The 15,797-nt window shown below is 33.9% G+C and overlaps 2 protein-coding genes across 2 annotated transcripts; both read right to left on the bottom strand.

Annotated features, from left to right (window-relative positions):
- Window positions 1–2,079: 2,079 nt before the first annotated feature.
- Window positions 2,080–6,012, bottom strand: LOC100801073 (potassium transporter 25). Its single transcript, XM_014778711.3, has 9 exons — window positions 5,708–6,012; window positions 5,207–5,432; window positions 4,866–5,108; window positions 4,724–4,780; window positions 4,565–4,615; window positions 4,140–4,453; window positions 3,931–4,048; window positions 3,579–3,833; window positions 2,080–3,500 (listed from the first exon to the last, which is right to left on the bottom strand). Exons 1-9 carry the CDS (start codon window positions 5,747–5,749, stop codon window positions 2,437–2,439), a joined length of 2,370 nt encoding a protein of 789 aa, XP_014634197.1. The 5' UTR covers window positions 5,750–6,012; the 3' UTR covers window positions 2,080–2,436.
- Window positions 6,013–10,318: 4,306 nt separating this feature from the next.
- On the bottom strand, window positions 10,319–13,948 carry LOC106799700 (NF-X1-type zinc finger protein NFXL1). Its single transcript, XM_014778710.3, has 2 exons — window positions 13,805–13,948; window positions 10,319–13,628 (listed from the first exon to the last, which is right to left on the bottom strand). Exon 2 carries the CDS (start codon window positions 13,593–13,595, stop codon window positions 10,464–10,466), a length of 3,132 nt encoding a protein of 1,043 aa, XP_014634196.1. The 5' UTR covers window positions 13,596–13,628; window positions 13,805–13,948; the 3' UTR covers window positions 10,319–10,463.
- Window positions 13,949–15,797: the final 1,849 nt, after the last annotated feature.

The following is a 15,797-nucleotide window of genomic DNA, read 5'->3' as shown; positions in this document are numbered from 1 at the left end:
CTTAACACAACCCCTGTATATACTTTTTCCTTCTTTCTTCTTCTTCAATGTTTTCTCTTTATTTTATTTTATCTTATCAATTAAGTCAGAAAAATGCATCCCGCGCACGCTACACTAGGGGCAGAACGTGGACTTATTATTTAATGGCAAAAATGAACGTGGACGCTCTTTTGCTTCCTTACAAATTACTAGTTAACTTCACCACTTGATAATCACTCCTTATGCTCACCTCACCATTTTGTCTATTATTAATATTTTCACCACTGGCAATTTCAATAATACATCCTTTCCCCAAAAAATTAAAATTAAATGGATTAGTTTGATATTTATCATCAATAGTGATGCTATTCATCACCAAGATTTTTTTATTTTTGAATCGTGCTATCAATGCAGCACTTCCCCCAATCACGATTCACATGCCCACTTACTTTTTTAATTAACAAATGAAATTTAAGTCAACTCATTTATAACCATTTTTACTGTGAAATTATTTTGTATCAAATTACAGTATTATATTTCTAAAATGAAAGGAAACGTATTATATATGATATTTAACTTGAACAAGAGTAACAGTTCTGTACATGGATAATTAAGCTCTCGTTACAATAACATAGACACTGTAAAAGTGTAAATATAACTCAATTGTATCCGTTTTTATGTCATTCATATTTTGAGATTGTTGAATGAAAAAGATGAGAAGGTGGGCTGACCTTCAACACTTTGTGCCAAAAATTGACGAAAAGACCAATTTAGCTTAACAAATATTATTTTTTGTTATATACAATAATGAAATATTTTAAACATAAGGGATCAAACTAAAACCTAAAATATAATAAACAACCAAAGTTTCATTTTAGCCAATTTTATTTTGGCATTTTCTCAAAATTTCGGTTGAAGGGTGCTTGGAAACTGGAGAGTGGGGAGAGAGGAGTGTGAAGAGAAGGGTAAAATATGAATTTTAAAAACTACCAAATTACTGTGAGTGAGAAAATGAAAGGAGAGGTATAAAAATCAAGGGGCATGTCATATAGTGCCACAATTGGGCTAACAAATAGATCCACCCAATTAAACATGAGAAAAACTAAAGTGTTCATAATTAAAAGTACTTGAGTTTATTAAATATAGGTTTTTTTTTTCTTTTACAACATAACACCACTGTCTTGAATTAAATACTAACTAGCCAGCCACACTTTCCTATTAGATCCACACTCCTTAATTCAATAGGTAGCTGCGAACAAATGAAACGTGGAGCAAACCAAAGAAATATGAAAACGATGCTAACAGCAAGTTTATATTTCAATGGAATATAAAAGAGTTGAAAGTGAAATAGATGTAAAGTAAGTTGACATGTTCGGTTAAACTGAATTGGAGGTGAAAGTTTTTTTAAAAAGAATAAGTGGAGTCCAAGTCAATACTTTTACCTAAAAAATGATGTGAAAGCCAATGAAACAAACAATAAAATCCGTGAAAGAGGCAAAGTTTTAAAATGATCCTTATTTTGTTTATTTCCTTGTGACTCATGTAATTTTTTTATAAAGGCACCTAATCGATTATATGTCTGTTTATTTTTTTCTTAAAAAAAGTTTTTGTATAGAAAAAAAAATTATGCATAAGTTGGGGTAAAATGAAAATTGCACAAATGCTTTTTTTTTCTCATCTCTTTTCATTCGAAACAAAAAAAAAATACATTCTTTGAAATCTCAAATGTGAGGATGACGCTCTAATAAGACCATAAAAATCTAACAAGAAACGAAATCCAAAAATTAGAACTTGTTTAAAAAATTTGGGGTTGTTTTATTCCGAAAGGTATGTCTCACCTTAAAGTCAAATAACATATAAAGATAAAATTTACATATAATTAAAATAGTGTACTTCCATCTTAATTTATTATCTTAACTTCCTCCCTCCCCTGCTAAAAGATAACGTCTGCAAAAAAATAAGATTATGATCTACTATTTTTGTTAGTGTTGTCTTAATTCCTATAATAATTAGTTCAAGTAGTCACAAATTTAGTTTGTATCATATATAACTTTGTGGCAAATATGAAGCTTGCCCCTTCTCAAACACAACACTAGGGACTTATTTGAAATTTTACATTTATGTTATACAGTTTATGTAAATTGATACAAGAACTAACGACCAATTTTTAAGTTTTACAGGTTACAGTAGCAGGTCATATTGAGTTGTGTATCATACACAATTGCACCCTATAACTCACCCAGATTATATCATCTAAACGGGACCATAACTTGATTATTTTTTTTTTTGGTACAAGAGTCTAACAATCTCTCTAATCTCCATTATATCTTGCATAGTCTGAGATCTAGTACCAAGAACAAGTAGGTACAGGTAAGATGTTCATTTCCTTGTTTTGTTTGGTCCTATTAAACTTGTCGGGTCCCCGTTGGATTACTAAAACAGCAGAAGTCGTATAACTTATATAGTACATATCACACCAACTTCTACAAGAGCAGCATGAGGGATCTTAAGAGCAACAGGAGATTCCCGACAATTTTTTTCACTGAAACGATAGACCATGATTAAGAATCTCTTGAGAAAGTTAGTGCCATCACGCACCACTAAATGTGACTGCCCCAAGAAATAGGCACTGCCACTCTCCCTGGCATCAATTAGCTCCAAAAGCTCCTTCCTCACAGATACCTGCATTTTAGGACTATTCTCAGGCAACATGAACCGAACCTTTTTTCTCTTGTTCCTACTCTCCAATGCGTCATGATCTACTGGACTTATCTGAGATTCATTGTTCACCATGCATGATGATGAGTCTACTTCATCAAGAGGAACTAAAGCATTTCCATCTAGTCTTGAATTTGAATTTCCAATAATGATCATTCTTTCATCTGGGGATACCATGGACTCAATGTCATTCTGTTCAATGGATATGAATTCCCCAATAGAACGAATTATCTGCTCCTCAAAATGACCAGTGTCCCTTATGTGGTCACAATATCCACTTCTGACAATGCAACGATATATTTTGTAATCCTTTGGCCCAATCCTACCAATGAGATACCTTTCACTTTCTGGTACATAAGGCACAGCTATAGACTTGAAAGACACCAAGATCAACACTTGATGAAATGCAGGAAGATTAGTTATAAAATGTGAAAAGAAAGCTGGGATTCCTGCTACTATGTCGGTGTAAATGAAGCCGATTCCGGGTACCCTGGAAATCCCAAGGCCTGGACTAATATCTATTAGCCATTCGGTTGATACCTTGTTTTGCAAATCAAACTCGTACTTCTTCATTGTTCCATAATGCCATGAAAGCATCACTGTCATTGACACTGCCAATAGGACAACCAGATACCAAGCTCCTTTGTGGAATTCTAGCAGACATGCTGAAAGATATGCAGCCTCAAGGAACCCAAAACATACAAGAAAGCACGCAGATACCATCAAATTCTTCTCCCAATACAGAGCAATGATCAGTGACATCAGACTAGTTGTCACAAGCATTCCACAAATTATAGCCAAACCTGTCACAAATTGAGAACTCATGATTATTTTTTTATCTGTTTACCAACTCATTGTTTTCTTAAGAAGAATATATATACCTGTTGCATTGCCAATTTTCACAATGTCTCTGAAACCAATGGTGACAGTGAGGCTAAAAATCATCAATAACCAGTTGACATCGGGGATGTAAATCTGCCCATGAATCGTTTTTGATGTGTGAATAACTTTAACTCTGGGAAAGCAATTTAATGCCAGACACTGGTTAATGATGGAGAAACACGCTGTTATGGTTGCTTGGCTTCCCACAGCTGAAGAAAGTAGGGACAATACTATGAACAAGTGTCTGCAATGACCTGGAATCACCAACCATCACTTTACTATAGCGGTAATAACAAAGAGAAGAAAAATCTCATCGTAATTATAATAAAAGCACTCGACCAATTAACTTACGTGGCATAGATTGACTAAGATGATTAAAATCTGGAGCATGTAAATTTTTGGAGATATATGCAGCCTGACCAGCATAGCATAGAAGAAGAAGCGGGTAGATCAAGCATATAAAGGTAATCTACAACGGACACATGATGCACAAGTTAGAAATCATATTCAATTTTCAATTACAGAAAAAAGGCTATGTATGTATTGTACTGTTACTGTACCTTAATTGATTTCTTGGAGAAATGGCCTAGATCTGCAAACATTGCCTCCGATCCTGCTACACATAAAATGACGCTCCCTAACAACCTCCATCTGTGGATGTCAATATGTGTGATGAATTTGTATATGTAGACTGGGGATATTTTATAAATAATTTTTACATCCCAGTGGAAAACATTATACGTTCCCACCCCAGCAACAAACAACAACCAAGCAGTGATGATTGGAGCAAACATGATCCCAATTTTACGTGTACCGCAGTGCTGCAGCATGAACAGCCCAACCAATATAACACACGCAGAGGGAACAGGTACATCTGGTGTGAACATGACATTTCGATCAAACATAAATTTAAACTCTGTTAAGTAGATGAAAATTAATTCAATGTTTATCCATACAAATTAATCACAGCCTGTGTAGTTCTTACATCTTCTTAGACCATTTGACACGTTCTGCTGAGTATCTGGTGACCAGGCAACTGGTAATAAAAAACACACACACATTAATTGTAGCGATTAACCATAAGGCCTCGGAAAAAATCACGGCCGGGATTTAATTGAATTCTCAGTACAATACAAGGTCTTACATATGTCTGTCAATATGTCTGTCAGGGATCTCTGAACGCCGGTCGAAGCTGAGTACACTGGTAAACAGCCATAATAATAATGAAAAGTAATTTCATCAAAGTAAATTTACTTGTAAGAAAATTAATTGAAATTGAAGTCCACCTGAAAGCGCTGGAGTGAGCACTGCGTCCCCAATGGTCATACAGGAACCAAAGAGGGCTAAGAACAATATTAAATAGTGACAGATCTTGTGTTTCTCAATGGCCCTTCGTGCTCTTGAATCTGCTTTGAGCTTTGAACCACTTCTCTCTTCATAAAGCACAACTTCATTGGCACTTTTGTCGCATGGGAGCAGCCCAACTTTTGCATTTCTACACAACAGTGAGTATAAAGCAACAATACCACCTACAAAAACATTTAATCTTAGCTTAAAGCCTCATGTCATGTAGATATATTATATATTATATTTATATAGTCACTGAAGATAAGAAAATTAATTTTACCCTCTCCTTCATCATCTGCTTTCAACACTATAGAGGCATACTTGACCAAAGATATTATTGTGAGTGTCCAGAAAATGAAGGAAAATAGTTCATAAACGACTTCTTCTGATGCAAGATCTCCCTTTTGCATTGTCCCAAATACATATAAAGGTGCAGTGCTCAGTTGACCATAAACTATTCCCACAATTTGAAAGGATAGCAGAGTTGTTTGCTTCCATGTTTTCTTCTGAATAAAAAATATGATTAGGAGAAAAAATATGTATACTAGATCCTTTCAACATCCTAACTACCAAGATTCAACCGAACCAAATTTAATTTACAGCAAGACAAGATTCAAATTAATAAAACAGCTACATATCAACAAAGTAAAGTTCTTAATGCAGAGGTGCCATAAAACTTCATAGAAGATATTTAATTAATGAGTGAGGGTGTATGACGATTGACAAACAAAAAAAATTGTGATTAAGTGTTAACATGCGAAAGGCAACTAATTTTAATTACCTTGTGATCTTCATCAAAGATTGCATCAAGATGAGAATCCATTAGGACTAACAAGACAGACACAGAAACTAGGATAGGCTAAAGATGAATTGAAGTAGGAAGTGAGTGGAAAACGAAGTTCTGAGAAGAAAGAAAGTGACAGGAATATAATATGTATGAATGAGGAGCGATTGAAGCAATGCTTGAGATGACAGAGACGGAGGACACTAAGAATAAGATGATGGCCTTTATAGACCCTACATGGCTACATTACATTGCAGTGTCTAAATTAAAACAGCAATCACATTGTGATCTTCACGTACCAATTCTTTAGACGGCTTATTATTGATCTCGTGATTTCATCCTTTCTTTTTTGCATTATTTTATTGCAGGCAGTAGGGAGGGAATGCCGGGCTGACGTGGACACACTCACAGAGAGCGACGTGTAAGTTTTAGTTTTTGCTCCATGCATTGAATATATATAACAATACAACTCAATAATACACACACCACCACACAGATTAAGAGTCAAACAACACACACAATACATATGATTCAGAAAACTAATGTTACTAACAGATTTTAATTTCCATTTTTGTTTATTTAAAAATTTATTAGACATATTTTATAAAATTATTTAGAGAAAATATTTAAACGGGCCAAAAATGGAAAATGGATTATTTTTTTTTTAACATCAATTAAAATCACTTGGATATTTCCGTCAAGGACAGGGGGGACTAAGTATGAACAAATGCACATGAATACGTATTTGCAATTGCAACCATCAGAACACCTTAACTATAACAGCCTTTTTTTATTAGTCACTAATTAAGTGATTGGCAAAATCATATGATCATATCACATGCTAAGGATACATGACTTATTCCGTGTCCCTTTTATTTTCCTGATTTCTATTTCCAATCGTTCTATTCTATGGTTGAAAGCTGAAACCATGTGGATACGACAGAAAATACAAACAATTAATGAACATGTGCTGGCTGCCCCCAAAAAATATTGAACACCTGTATCTAGATACTAAAACGTAAGTAATATATGAAATCTTTAACGGTAAAAGCATCTAAATATAATACATGTGGCTTAAATGAGTATTTATCTAAAATTTGTAAGTTCTATAATATCACATAAATTTAAAAATTTTACACAAAAATTTACTCAAATCCTAAAGTTATAGGAGGGAGTGCTTAACTGGAGTCATGTTAAATTTTGTAATTGAAAAATGATTCTTTAATTTGATAAGAATTAATGGCAAAATTTTGTTAAAAAATATTGCTTAATTTTAAAAAAACTCGTACCGCACAAAACTATGTGTCTGACTTCTATTTCATTTTAAAAAAATATATATATTTAATTTATTAACCAATAAAAAAAACTTCTGTCTGAATTTGTTCAAATTTTTGCTTAAGATTTTCGTATTATATGAGAAGAATTATTAAAGGGAGCACATATTTATAAATTATTATAATAAAATAAATACTTTTAAATTTTTAATTTTATGAATATATATAAATTATAAAATTATTGCATAAACAAATATTTTATTTAAAATAAAATATTCTCCAAAAATAATGAATACAAAAGTACAACTTTAAGAATAAAACTATTTAAAATATTCTCCAATTATAATTTTAATCTTTCTATGAATTAAGACTAAAATTTATCTTTAAAAATAATAAAATTAAATTATTTAAGTACAGAGTTTATTTGTTAAAATAAATTAATTTGTTTATATTAGGAAATGATTTTTAGAACGCAAGTTTGCTACCTAAATTAGATTAATCAAAAAAGTCAATCAATAAAAATTGATCAACCGATACCTGACTACTGATCAGATACCTGATAATTGATGACCGGATACCTGACTACCCGACTTTTTATTTTGTTTTATCTTCTTTTTTTTTTCCTTGCTTATGCAACGTTGTCTTCAAGGTCTACAAAATGCATTGTTATTTTAATTTAATTAGTGATTTAGTGTTTAAATTGTGTATGCAGCTTCGTAAGATATTTGAATAATAATTTTATTCAATTCGAGCAAACTTCTTCTCATGAAAAATATAAATGTAATTTAGAAGGAAAAAAAGTGTACAAAATCTGCTGTTGTGAAGGAAGCTTCCTCAAATGGAATGTTCGAGCTCAATCCCGCTATTGCCTTTTTGGCTTTGGATGATTTCCAATGCATGAAGAAAAAGTTTGATGTGTCTTACTAAATCCTTAAACAAACGTTGTTGTTACACATTTTTTTATTTAGTCAAATGGAAAATTATAATACTCATGAATTTGAACTGCCGCTTGAGCTGTGCTTGATGCTTCTGTTTGAACTCTGCTTGGACGACTTCACAACTAAAATCCTACCTGATCAATTTGAAGAAGAACCTTCATAATATCAAATCAAAACAAGCCAAACTTTTCTTTTCTTTATGACTCTTGTTTCTTAAGAGTAATAATATTCATACAACAAACTTAATGGTTTTTTGGAGATTAGTCTATATTTTAAGAAATTGATTATACGGTCAAAATTGATCAATGTTTCGGAGACTCTTTCAAATTATTGACATGTAATGTACAGTTGTGATTTTATTGGAGAGAGAAGTTGAAGATGATCTAAATTTTCTATGAAACCCCTAATTGTGTTTCTTTTAATTTTATTTTATTATTATATTGATATTGATTGTAATTCTGCTTACTGAATACTGATTGTTAATTAATATTTTTTTTTGTTCTAATTAAGATACAACTACAATTAATTGTGGTAATTTAAATTATGTTTTTTTACATAGGTAATTTAAATTATGTTAATTAATTAGTGCTACTGATTTTAATTAATCTGTAGAAGCTAAATGCAGAAAAGTTATAAGAGAGTAAGTACTATGTTTCTAGTATTAATTTCTTCCGAAAAAAGTTTCTAATATTAAATAGGTTAAATTAGTTTTTTTAATACTTTAATTTATTTTTTAGATTCAATTTAGTCATTTAATTTTTTGAAGGTTCAATTTAATCCTCTAATTTTTTAAATCAATTCAATTTCAGACTAAATTATAAGAAATCATAATTTGTGATGATTTAAAATTGTCATTAAATAATTTTAAATTGTCACAAAATTTACATTTTCCAAAAAATGAATTGATTTTATAAATCATTGGACCAAATTGAAAAAAAAAAAGAAATTAGAAAACAAAATTAAATTGATTTTAAAAATTAAAAGACTAAATTGAATCTAAAAATAAATAAATAACCAAATTGAATCTAAATAATAAATTAGAAAACTAAATGAATAATTTAATCTATTAAATACCATTATCTCTATGAACAAGAATAGCAAATCAGAATATATGGATAGAATCCGGACAACGTACATACATACCTTTGAGAAACTATATATGTACAAGTATCCTGATATTTAAGATTTGAACTTTCTCTGATACTTTGAACTACGTATTTTCTCATTTTTCAGGGCAATTTTTTTTTCTTTCATGCATAGTTTTTTTTTTTTTTTTTGATGATTTTATTTCATTCATAGTTGATATCAACTCAACATGCGGTCGCAAGCACACATCTTAACTTACACAAGAATTGAGGATACAGAAGAGTCATTATGCTATCTTAGAATTAGTAGGAAAGACACTAATTTTTGGTTATATAAATATTGGATGACTATTGCTTAAATTTTCAGGTAATATTTTTGGCATAGACGGATCAGTAGAATTGGGAGTGCTTCTGTAGCTGCTGATGTGGGGCCTAGCATACCAACTATGCAAAATTGATCATAGTCAGATCCAATTGATGGACAAATTGATCTTAAATTTTACTTCAATTGCTATTTCTTTCATACGCAAGTGCACACTTATTTGCAAATAAGTACACATTATAAAAGTGAAACGAATATGGCAATCTCTTTCCACTGTCCCAGCTTCTGCATGCAAATAGAATATGAAAATTTTCAGATAGTGAGAAAACCGGCATAAGAGCATGGACTCCAGGAAACAATGTATGTACAAATCCTCTCTGAAAGATTACGGACATCTCCAGCACAAGACTTTTTGCAGATGTAGAACAGCAGACTTTTTTTTTTTTTTTTGCTTCCAGAGATTCAAAATTGACATCCTTTTGCAGTGAGACAAACTATTGGTCTTTCTCATATGCTCCATTCCACATTTCAAGTAATCTATTTTCATGGAAGCCAGCCAAGCCACCAACTTATAATATCATATACAACATCCCATCCCCTCCAGGTTTTGATAAACCAAGTACAATAATATTTAATACTTATAAATATTTAGTGCCCGTGTATTAAAGTTGAGTAGAATTGATTGTGATAAAATTAACTTTGAACTGTTTTGTAATTGAGATGTGTACCCAAATTGAGGGCAGAGCTTACAGCAAACCAAAATTTGAGTACAATTTTCTATGGTAATCTCTGATAAGCTTAGTACCAATGCTGCACAAAATGAACCATGCATGTCAGTTATGCAAGTATTAAGATAAAGTGATAAGCATAAAGGTTATAAAATGAGTTTTAACATACCTATTTGTGGTAAACATTCACATCCCTTCTTCTATCAGTCTCAAAAGCTAGGGTAGAATGTCAGATATTATCTCAACAGTGGCACCAACTAGTTAGAATAACATCGAAATTGATTAAAATCAGGGGGATAAAACATGAAAAGAGATACATCTAGTGGACAAAAAGAGCCTTAGACATTTCACTAGTCAAAATCTGCCTCCTTCTCAACAAAATAAAATGAAAAATGTTTACTCCTTGCTATTCACAAGCCTTCTCCCAATCATCTACTACATCAGAAGCTTCCAAAGCATCAAAGTTTCCTGCAGGCTGCCCTCCTAGATTTGAACCACCATCACGAGGCTCCAACTTTGTGATAACACTACTTTCAGAGTGTTTCCTAGAACCATCAATTTTAATGGCTGCAACAGATGAACTTGAAGACGATTCTTGATTTAGGACACTCCAAGGATTTACTGAAGCAGATATTCGGGCTTCTTTCTTCTGAATAGGCAATTTGACATTAGCAGAACCAGTAGCCCACTCCTCATCACCCCAAGCATCTTCTCTCCAACCTGGCTCTTGAATAACATCCTTTTTCCATGGATTACTCTTTAATGCTGCCAGTGCTCCTCCTTTCATTGTCCCAGATCCTCCCCAGGCATTGGTAGCTGAAGATGCTACTGATGCCCCGACATTTGGAACAACCACCACCACAGCTCCCTGATAAACCGTACCATGATCCAACCTCCTCATTGCAGTTGCAGCACGGGCAGGGTCATTAAAAACGGCCAATGCATTTTTGTCATTTAACCAAACAAGTTCACACTCACCACCAAATCTCAACACCAATGCACTAATATCTGCATCCATTGGTAAGTCTATAAAAGAGACAACAAGTCGAGGATCCATATCAACCAAAGGATCAAATGCCGGAGGAAGGGGTACATTTACAGTTGTAGTACCCTTAAACCCTAGCACACGAGCAGGAGCTCTTGATTTTGGGGTAACATGAACAACTACGAAATGCTTTGGCTCCCGACCAGCTGCATTCACTGCAAGCTTCCATCTCTCAGCAATCACCCTCACTGCATCTCTTTTGTCCTTTAACATAGGACAGAAAACATGGACTTTTGGACCATGTGCATTTCCTCTGCTCTTGCCAAGTACTAAAAACTTGCATCTCTCTTCAACAGATAAAACCCATTTAGAATCACGTCTCAACATGTCAGCCAGCAATTCAGAAGCAACCGAATTCTCACCAAAATGGAGTGAATCCAGATTTGGAGCGGTAATCTCAAAAGCATCTGCAAGAACCCTTTTCCGCTCTAACTTAGCACAGTCATCATTACACATCAGTTTTCTTTGTCCGAGGGGGACTTTTTTGCCATTTGCAGCCACGGGTTGAAGAAGCACAGGCAACTTTTGAATAATGGAAGCTTCATGTACAGTATCAGCATCATAATTAGCACAACTGCCACCAGCATCACAAGGAACATTTTCTGTTATTCGGCCACAAGAACAAGTAATTGTGACAGGGAATTTGCATCTTGTATCTGGACATGGAGTTGAAGGGTGACAAGGAGCTGTACATGTATGCCGGCAGTCTCTCCTAGGAGCACCACATGTTTGCCCACAAGAGGCTCGGATACCTGGCACAGCTGACAGATTATCACAAGGGGGGAGGTGACATGTTCTGCCACATGCATGTAAACCACACTGTCTGGTCTTCCCACAGAGTTTATTGCATTTAATATCCTTCGAACCACAAGGTATGTTCCTAAGAACTACATGTCCACCAATACATTCTTTTGCTATGGGCATTGAACAAGGAGGGCAATCTCCAAAATGACAGCTGTGAGAGGCTGGATGCGAACAAGGCTGAGGAACTGAACATGGAAGCTGACATGAGGGAGGCGGTGTGCCACAAGGCAATGGAGGAGGGATTGAAGTCTTACCACAAGCACATGTCAAATCAGTAAATATAGTTTCAAGACAAGGTGGACAATGACCACTGTGGCACAGGGATTCACATGCATGCTGCCCACACCTTAACTTCTTTCCACACGGCAATTGACAGAAGTGTGGATCCCAATCTGCATTTAGAATATTATTTGGATTAGAAAGTGGACAACACCTTTCACTACATCGATGCCTTCCACAATTCTTTTTCTGCCCACAAGGCCTTTCACAAGTAAATTTCTCATTTTCCATTTTTGTCTTGCAACACTCCACAGTTCGGGAAGTCGAGCCACATCTACACTTCTGAGAAACTAGAACCAGACAAGGAGAACAATCCCCAGCATGGCATGGCTCTTCACAATGATGAATCCCGCAAGGAAGGTACTTGCCACATACTTGTGAACAGGTAGGAATTGGGTCTAAACAACTGTGGCGTTTCTCCTCCAATCTAGTTTTCCCACAACAGCATGTCTTAATACGGGATGGTAATAATTCACAGTCCCCACAGCTACCTGGATGACAAGTCTCGATACAGATATGATTACCACAATTAAGTTTCTTTTGACAAGTGGAACCACAAGAGAATACTCCACCATCTGCTCTGATTTCACCCTTGACAGCCATCTCCCCACAAAGAATTACCTCCATCTTTTGGGCACAAAAGCAAGAGGCATTGATTGGAACTTGACAAGGATGACAAGGACCCAGATGACAGATTTGCTGACAGCGATGACGGCCACATTGAAGAAGCTTTTGGCAGCGCTGGCCACAGGTAAGAACAGACTGGCGGTCAGAGCAACGAGTGGTAATATTTTTCTTCCCACAAGGACACAGACGTGGAGGGGCAAATGCTTTGCAAGGAGGACAGGGGCCGGGATGGCATTGCAAGACACAAAGATGAGGGCAAAGAAGCTCCTTATCCCCTTGAAGGTCCCTCTCAAGAGGCTTGCCACATGGTTCTCCACAGGAATGTGGCATGAGATACAAATCAGAGGGTGGATCTGGCCTCTTTCCACAGAAGCATAGATACCTAATATCCTTGGATGAAGTGAGCTGCACAGACTGGCAACCAGGGCAACGCCAATTGAAGCCGCCCTGGTTCTTCTCAACGGACAAATCCACAGAAATGGGTGCACGAGCCCACTTCTTGATACAAGTGAGGTGAAAGATAGAGAAGCAACCGGAGCAAGACCAGATAGGCGCAGACCTGCGCACCATGTCATAACAAATCATGCATTCGACAGCTCCTTTGACGAGCTTGTCCTGAATCTCTTGCAGCAGCTGAGGCAAATTAGACTCCTCCCTCGAATTCGAAGATGATCCCTTCTTGGGCTTTCTTGGATTGGAGCAACCACCAACATCTCTACGAATCCACTCCTGACGACGAGGAACCCTCGAATGCGGCTGCTGGCTTCGCTCTTTCGAACTCATCCTGCGTCGAAACTCTAATCGATCGTTCGCTAACTGACACATGAAAATTCAAATCCAATTCATCAGATTGAAAATGGAAAGATTGATGATAACCTCAACCCTAAAAGTCAAATTAACATGTCTAAGTCTCAACTCTCGAAATGAAAATTCCAAATTAAGTGACAAATATTCTGACTGACTGAAATTTAGGAAAGATAGGAAGATGATACCTGGTTAGGGTTGGGGATAGAAGACGAAAGTTGCGCTGTGTGTTATTTGGAGAATAGAATAAAAAGCGGAGTCAGTGAAGAAAAGATGTCAAAGGAGAAGCGCTTATATAGGCTGCCCAATCCTTGGACCTCAAGCAAACAAAAACACATTGCTCCCTCTCTCACGCTTCCGTGCTCCTCACTCTTTTTTCTTTTTTTCTCCCTGCACGTGCTCAATATTTTGTTAAATAACCATGTGATAGTAAAATATACAGGCCTTTTGCTTTTAATCTTTTCAAGTTCTTTTAAGTCTTATGTAATGTTCTTTTTTTGTTTAAGATTCTTCTTAAATATTTCTCACAATCACGTCACCAAGGATTAAAATAAAAAATTAATAACAACTCCAGAACCTAAAATAAAAAAAGTCATAAATTTACCTGAATTAAAAATAAAAAATATCATATTTACATGCATCAAAGAATAAAAAAAATTAAAATTAGATTTAGCAAAATTAACTTATAAATTAGCTGAAAAGGCTAAAAGCTTTTACTCAAAAAAAAAAAGTTAAGAACTAAAAAGTTAGAAACTAACTGATTTAATTTATTCTATTTGATAAGACTAACTAATAAGTTAGTTGATAAATATAAATGACGTAAAATGATATATTCAATTATACATAGAATTTAGTTAACAAAAAAGATTGTTACTTCAAGTAATTTATGAAAAAATAAACTACTAAAATAAACTTATGTTCAAAACAAACTTAATTTTGGTGAAGGAAATTTATAGGCTAGTCAAATAAGTTTATAAACTCCTCAAACATCTTACCAAACATAGCCCGAAGAAAAAAGTAACATATTTACAAGAAAAATATTTAACCATCAAACTAACAATAGTCAATAGCCAACAATTGATCATCAATATCCCACAAATATTCAACAACAAAAATTGATAAGTAAGGCCCCACTTGGGATGGCTCTTAGTTGTAAAATTAAAAAAAATAACTAATAAAAATAACTAATTTTTAGATTTTAAAATTTAGTTTTAGTTTTATTTAAATTTTATTTTCAAAATAAGTTTATTTTGAAAGTCTTGTATTATATTAAAATTAGTTTAAGAGTATGTTTCTGTTATGGTGTTGCTAGTGATAATAATGATAATGGAGATAATATTAATGATAGTAGTGTTAGTAGTGATGGTGCCAACAATAATAATAATTGTAGTAGGTGGCAATGATGGAGTGATAATGGTGATGGGGATGTCGATAGCGATAATGGTAATGTTATTGGCACGAGAATGATCATTATTAAAAATTATAATTATATCAAACGAATCTAAAAATTAAAGGATAGAAATGAAAGGTTTAAGAATACGAGAAAGAACGAGAATCACAAACGCTCAATGGTGAAACTATTTTTCAAAAATTAAAATATTTAAAGGTGTTGTTGATTTCATTGCTATAGTTTTGAGAAAATGGAATGTGGAATTTTTAGCACTATGATGGTTTTTTCATTCCTATTCACCATAAACAATTAATGAGATTGTCATTGTCATAGTTGAAACGAGGTGAAAAAATGGATAAGTTTGTGTTAATGCTAAAAATGATTGATAGAGTCCTTTTCCAAATATGATGGATTTGGTTTTTTCGTTATGCCTGTGTTCCTCCATTTAAACTATAAAATTTTCATAATTTTTAAAATTAAATGTCATCATTAAATATTAATAACAATTGTATTCTATAAATAACAGCATGAAAAAGAATAACAAGAAGTCAAATCCAAATATAATGTAGTTGAAAATATTTTTTCAAGTCAAATGGTCAATGTCATAGTCTCCTAAAAGGAGAATAGAGCAAGTGTATGAAAAATTATTAATAACAATTGTATTATATAAATAACAGAAAAAACATCACGTAATCAAAGTCCTCAGTTAATCCAATTTTTTTCAAGTTATTTATCTTTATTTATCAATCAAATTCAGTTTAATGTTCTTTTTTAAATATATCACCCTTTGG

This window comes from Glycine max, chromosome 8 (assembly GCF_000004515.6).
Source record: "Glycine max cultivar Williams 82 chromosome 8, Glycine_max_v4.0, whole genome shotgun sequence".
NCBI lineage: Eukaryota > Viridiplantae > Streptophyta > Magnoliopsida > Fabales > Fabaceae > Glycine > Glycine max.
This window is presented reverse-complemented; position numbering and strand designations above follow the sequence as displayed.

Coding starts and splice junctions, on each gene's coding strand:
- LOC100801073 (XM_014778711.3), bottom strand. CDS start 5,749: ATGGATTCTCATCTTGATGCAATCTTTGATGAAGATCACAAG. Junction 5,109..5,206: donor AGCAGATGATGAAGGAGAGG/GTAAAATTAATT, acceptor ATGTTTTTGTAG/GTGGTATTGTTGCTTTATAC. Junction 3,834..3,930: donor TCTTAGTCAATCTATGCCAC/GTAAGTTAATTG, acceptor TGGTGATTCCAG/GTCATTGCAGACACTTGTTC.
- LOC106799700 (XM_014778710.3), bottom strand. CDS start 13,595: ATGAGTTCGAAAGAGCGAAGCCAGCAGCCGCATTCGAGGGTTCCTCGT.